The 6374-nt window shown below is 50.3% G+C and overlaps 1 protein-coding gene across 7 annotated transcripts in view; it reads right to left on the bottom strand.

Moving 5' to 3' along the window:
• Positions 1 to 6374, bottom strand: part of VPS45 (vacuolar protein sorting 45 homolog) — a 33503-nt gene that overhangs the window by 6355 nt on the left and 20774 nt on the right. The window contains exon 14 of one of the 7 annotated variants that reach the window (XM_035896909.1): positions 4472 to 4707. The exons of 5 other annotated variants lie outside the window; for them this stretch is intronic. In XM_035896909.1, the coding sequence (XP_035752802.1) occupies positions 4662 to 4707 (46 nt within the window). In that variant the 3' untranslated portion in view covers positions 4472 to 4661. Of the gene's footprint in view, positions 1 to 4471; positions 4708 to 5121; positions 5952 to 6374 lie in introns of those variants that run through there. One more of the 7 variants, XM_035896910.1, reaches the window with a different exon arrangement.

The raw sequence follows: 6374 nt of genomic DNA, 5'->3' as shown, positions 1-6374 counted from the left end.
CTGCCTGCGAGAGCCGAACAGGAGCACGGCCTACAGAGGCGAGCGCAAGGCTAGGACCAAAGCTCGGAGTTAATCCCAGTTTCACCAGCAAGTGACAGCTCACTGCTGCCTTTCACCGCTGCTCCCCACCTCCATCTTTCACGTGATGCCTTGTCCGGAGCACCCGCCGGCCAGACCACCTCCTCCCGTGTCCCGATGCAGCTCCCGAGCCGCCGCTATGACGCCAGCACCAGAGCAAGCCACCTTCAGGTGACATCCCTACGAGAAGCCAAAGGAGCTGTGACACACAGTGAAGCCCTGGCCCACTGGCACGAACTCCGTTGCAGTTCCCGACACCCGCCGTCCCGTGCGGTTTGGGAGGCAGCTGAACGCTTTGCAAAACCACAGCAACGCTCCCACATTAAGATCTAACGGGGATATGTTACCAGGAAGATGGTTACTCTGGCAATGCGATAAAGTGCCACCAGTTTCTAGGTTGACTCATCCCTTCAATGTGCTGATCAAGTTATCGCAACGTTAATGCTTAAAAAAAGAAAAAAAGATAAAGAAATAAAAATCAGGGTATACCACGAATCCTACAAAAATGTGATTCCCCTAGAACAGGTCTAAAATAGATCTCACCTGCCAAGGTTGTGAAGCAGGAGGGTTCTAAAAAATAGAAAAAAAGGAAAAGAAAGAAAATCTCATGCAAATGCCTGCACCAATTTCCAGATCGCAACATCGCACCGTTTAGAAATCTGCGTTCTAGGAGGGCAGCAGCCTGATTTGTAAGAGCGTGCGGGAACGTTGCTTGCAGTGTGGTCATTCAGCTCGGTGATTACAGCGAGAGCGCTGTCCCTCCTCCAGTTTTATTTTTAAGCGTTAGAGCCAGGCAGACTGAGTTCTTAACAGAGAATGACTTGCTTTTATTTTTAAAGGGGACTCCTGTTGACGTGCTCTCTGGGGAGAAAGTTTGTGTAGGGAGAGGCACAGTGAGACGCCGTCACTTTGTACTTCAGGGAGCTCTTCAAAGTGGGCAGCGTGACCAGCGCCGAGCATCTCCTCGCACAGGAGGTCTCCCCATCAGGACCGCAGCTGAAGTAAGAGCCAAACTCCCACCGGTGGCGGCGAGGTGAGCGGGAGCACGGTAAAACCGCACCGTGCTGCGGCTGTTGTTGCTTCCCAGCACCCTGAGGATCCTGCGGGCAGCAGAGCGAGCATCCGGCGCCGCGGTCACAGCTACTCCGGCTCGGGCTGGCGAAGGTTCTGATCAGAGCATGAGGATCAAACCCCAAGGAGAATTGGAACTGATCTCTCCACTCGACTCCAAACCCTCCCTCCCTCCGTAGCACGGAGGCACGGCGGCTGGTCCAAACGCTCCCCCAGCAGGCACAGGTATCCGGTGGCCAGGCTCCGCCGGCTGAGCACACCGCAGCCACCGTTGGCACCACCAGGCTATGACTGTAACTGGGTAAGTGGGTCAGGGTAGATATCTCCTTGGATTAGTCACAGCAGGTTTGTGCTTAACCTGTGCTCTGCATGAGTCAGCCCCACGCACCAGATGTTCCTCCTGGTCTTGGTCTTCCATTTTTAGCCGATTATTGATCATTTTTTAACCCTCCAAACCCAGCAGAATTTTAATGAAATCCATTTAGCCTGTGCAGGAAAAGAAGGGAGCTGCTTGCCCGTGGGACTGGTGGTAAAACTGTTTGCCAACAGCAAGGAATCAGCTCCCTCACGCTGAATTTTCTTTAGGAAGTGGGAGAAGCCAGAGCCGCTTCTCTCCAGCGTTCAGCCCAGAGAAGCGGAGCCGTCAGGAGGTGCTTCCAGCCACACCAGGCTCTCTGACTTCTTCAATTCAAAGTCCATTCATTGCGTTCTTGGCTTCTCTCTCCCTGCCCTAACACCACAAAGCCAATGACTTTAAGAGCACTTTGCATTCTGCATTGTGGAGGGCCACGGGCTCACACCAAAAATGTTAACTTCAAGGAGTGGAGAGCAACAGAAAACCCATAAATTTACCAGTTTTGCCCAAATGCATCTGGTTCCTGCAGGTAATTGCAGACGTTGCTATGGTCAGCATTAAGGAATAGCACCAAGGCAAGAAAGAACTCTCACTTCCACCATGAATATAATTAAAATACAGATATGTATTTTTTTAAGAACCTGTGATTAATAATCTCCAGCCTTCCATCCCTCCATTACAGCTCTTTATGTTGCAGGAAAAAAAACCAGATAGGAGCTCTACACCCAGCTCTTCGTTCATCAATGGTTTGACCCATGGCCAGATGCAAGGGCGCAGCTGCAGAGCGAGGCCCCGGCACGAGGCTGCTGTAGAACTGCGCTGATGCGGCGTTTCCATTCCCAGCCGCTGTCGCCTAGGCTCATCAGGCAGGAAAATATATCCAGGGAAGCTTTTTTACCTTTTTGACAATCAAATCGTAATAGAAGTATTTTTAGTAGGGCTGCCAACATTTCAAAAGAGAGGCAGCCCATCTGGTTTGATTAGAAAAACACCGACAATTCCTTGACAACAGCGGCTTTTTTCCCACCCTGCTGGCGTTTCTCAAAGCACCTCAAAGCCTTACCAATGCACATCTGTGTGCCCTCCTAGACTGTGCAGTGCGAGGGCTGCCCGTTAACGGGAAAGGAGCTAAAAAAAAAAAAAAAGAATTAAGGAAACTGAGATGGGGCCCGTTAACGGGAAAGGAGCTAAAAAAAAAAAAGAATTAAGGAAACTGAGATGGAACAGATTCAAGGCCTCATTCACAGCAAAACCGAGCGTGCACCAAGAGATTCCTGATCTTCGAATTTCTGCATTTCTCTGGCTTTCATCGCTTGACTTTTCAGCACCCCTGCTGCTTTAATGCATTTTTTTCCCTCCCAACTTTTGGTTGCAGCCAGGAACAGGAGACCCAAGCCGTGTTCCCAACCCTGTCACCGACTGACCTGCCCATGGGTAACATCAGGAAAGAGGCCAAGGAATAGGTGTGCTAGATGGATTTATCTGGAGGGATAGAGGAGGGCAGACAAGAAACAAAATTCTTCTCATAGCTTGTAAAACCACGGGGATTTTTTCAAACAGGGGACTGAACCCCAACAGTACAGCCTGTTAGCTTCCGTAGCCTGATGTATTTACGAGGAATCCCTTAGGCTCCACGCCTCATTTCAGGATATGAGCACTGTTAATTAGATGCCTGCCCCTATTTTCCACCCATATGGACATAAATCCATAAAGATCAAGAGGGATGGGTTCTCCGTGCCGTGACAGCGTAGCAGCAGGCAACTCTTAACAGGTCCCTACCTCGCCCCCTTTGAGACCCTCTTTGGCAACACAGAACGTTGCATTTTTCATCCCTACACCGCGTATTTTTTCACCTCCACGCTTTAAAGCATCTCCTTCGAGTATATTTATTCCCTGGACAATGCAGATGGTCCCTTAAACAGATAAGCTTCCCACAAATACCCAGCTCTAACGACATAACCAGCTCCAAACACATCCCTGTCTCCTGCTTTGGAAAAAACGGATCGCTCGTAAGCCACCCCCCCGCCCCCATAAACACAGATGTTGATCACGATTTAAGTTGGACCGCTAAGAACAATGAAAGCACAGGATTAGTGCGCTTACATGGGCTGCTCAGCGCATTAATATCAAAATCTCCTTGTTTATTGTGACATATCAACCCTAATCCGGCAGAAATAAGCAGCAGATCATTAAAGGAAGGCCAGTGGCTTACCGGAGGAGTTAGGAAACAATAAAATCCAGGTTTCCTCATGCGAGAGGCCTCGGCGTGTTTGCTGAAATATCGCTGATCCTCAGGCTCTTCGCTAGAGTTGCAGTTAACGCTCAGCGGACGGGAATCCCCTTAATTTCTCGGGTGTCCCAAGCGAGAGCTCGCCCCAGCGCACCGGCTGCGTCGCCTCTGCGCGCCGACTTCCCTCGAAAAGGGCTCGAGATTACTGCCTCCAAAGTTCTCACTTTTTATTGTTACCCAGGGGGCCACTCAGCATTTAGGAAATCTTAATTCAAGCCACTAGGGAAAAGCAAATCATTTGGGGAAAGGCTATTTTTAGAGTGGGACCCTCGACAGTCCTCATCCCAGAGTTCCCAGACAGGACCTTGTAGTAGTCAGCCCTTAAAAAGCAACAGCCTGGGGTTTTTTTTCCCTTTTTCTTATTTTTTTTTCCTTCACTTCATTCTTTGAAATGCAAATTTCCATACAGTATCCTCATTTTTCCGTAAATAATTCAGAGGCTGCGCCAAAACATAGTCGCGGTAGAAGTCCTAACGAGCTAACGCTACTCATTACAGCACAAATCTAAGAAGATGAGCCCGATGAGGTAGCTGCAAATCTTGAACTTCGTGAAGCAGCAGCGAAAGACAGCAGCTTCGAGGCTTTCTGCTGCAGACTAAGGAGGAAGTCACCCGACGTCACCTACCAGGTCAAGAGCAGAGCTGGGACGTCAGCCTAAAGCTCAAACCCTCCTCCCGCCCTGCTCGCCAGGCGACTGCTTTCCTTCTCCTCCTCAAAACGCCGTTGGTGAGCTTTCTCCACTCCCCCCCTCCAGTGACAGTTTTTGCTGATCCTGCTACACCGACACGCTTCTGGGGCAGGTCTCAACCTCCAATATGGTGTGAAAAACTACACCAGCTCCGTAGCGCTTACCCTCGGTTCTTGTGTTTAGTGCGGCATGATGACAGCACCAGCCAGGTTCTCGGCACAGATGCTGGGAAAAAGTTTGATGCAGGCTTGTTGGTAGATGCCAAAATCAGCCGCAAAATGCACTCGTAGACTAAAGAGGTTACAGTGGGTGCCAGGCTGAATATGAACCAGGGTTTGGTTTTTGTGCCCTTGCAAGATCTAAGGAAGAAATTCTTTACAATGAGGGTGGTGAAACACTGGAACAGGTTGCCCCGAGAGGGGGTGGAGGCCCCATCCCTGGGACCATTCCAGGCCAGGTTGGCCGGGGCTGTGAGCAACCTGATGTGGTTCAAGGTGTCCCTGCTCCTGCGGGGGGGTTGGGCTGGGTGACCTCTGGGGGTCCCTTCCCACCCAACCCATTCTGTGATTCTGTGATTCTATGATTCTATGAAAATGACAATCCATTTTCCTTCTCTCTTTTTATCAGGCAAAGAGCCGCTCGTATGTCCGCCAATCTCTTTTCCCTACTATTTCCAGGCTTGGCTACACCAGGATTTAGTCCAAAGGCTACTTTGTACAGCAGAAGGTTGAGGAAGCTGGGTAATTTGGGCAGGAATCGATCGATATGTGGGCTAATACAGACTTGCCTTTGTAACCCAGTTCATAAAAGCAATTTGCTTCTGGTCTAGCATCAGCTCAGGAGCTTTCCAATCATCTGACGTTAAGCTGAAGTAAGGGCCAAATTTCAGAGCGGGCACCGTGAATTTGGAGGGTTTGGGCGTTTTTTCCGAGCAAGCAACGACAGCAGCCACTGGATTTCCTTGCAAGAGAATCACTGCTGCTTCTGTGCAAGCAGCTTTGGAGCCTGAAGATCCCTTACAGGCACGAAAAGGAAGGGCAAAAGTGCAAAGATTTTATAAATATCCCACTGGACATTGATGCGGCGGCAGTGCACGTATATGGCCTGCAAACCAAGCCGTTTTTTGGCCTGCTCACTACACTGGAGTCCACCTGTCAGTAACGAGATCAGCGAAGCGCTCGCAGCTGTATTTCTGACACACTGCGCCTGTGGTGTTGATAGCACGGGCCTTCCTGAACCCCAGGAGGCTGCTGAGGCACCCAAAGCTGGCACCTCTGAAAATTTCACCCCAAATGCTGAGACTTTTCCTTCCTGTTGCAGGGCTGCATTTTGTTTGCATTTCTATGCAGCGATGTTGAAGCTCTCCTTCCACCCCAGCTCAGAGCAGGGTGCTGCTCCCTTGAAGCTCAGAGCAGCTGCTGGACAATGCCAGGAGCTCTCCCAGGACTTAGATTTCACCAGATTTCCTGCTGCAACACATGGGAGAGACGTGGGTCACATTCCTGCCATTACCCCCCTTCCCATAACCCATCGGCTCCCGGCCACGGCAGCGTCTTTACGAACGGGGACAGAAGAGCGCGGTGGAAAGGAGCAAGGCACGGATTGAAAGAATTCGTGCTCCTTTGCTTGGCTTAGCAACAAGTCGTGCTGATAGGAAACAATCCCCAACATGGTCTGAATTATCACCTGTGCCCAAACACTCAGATGAATAATTTGGGTTCAGGGAACATGATTTGTATTTATAAACCAGACATTTCATGGGAAATAAACCAGGCGTTCCCTATCGACAGGAATTTTTGGCCAGCTCCAGGAAAGCAGTTGGAGGTTTCCGTACAAACCCTCTGTAAATCCCGACCGAGCCCCTTAGGAATGGCTCGCTCAGCTCAGCGCCG

This window comes from Egretta garzetta, unplaced genomic scaffold (genome assembly GCF_000687185.1).
Source record: "Egretta garzetta isolate BGI_Z169 unplaced genomic scaffold, ASM68718v1 scaffold1136, whole genome shotgun sequence".
Classification (NCBI taxonomy): Eukaryota; Metazoa; Chordata; class Aves; order Pelecaniformes; family Ardeidae; genus Egretta; species Egretta garzetta.
Note: the sequence above shows the minus strand (reverse complement) of the source record. Positions and strands in the feature narration are given on the sequence as shown.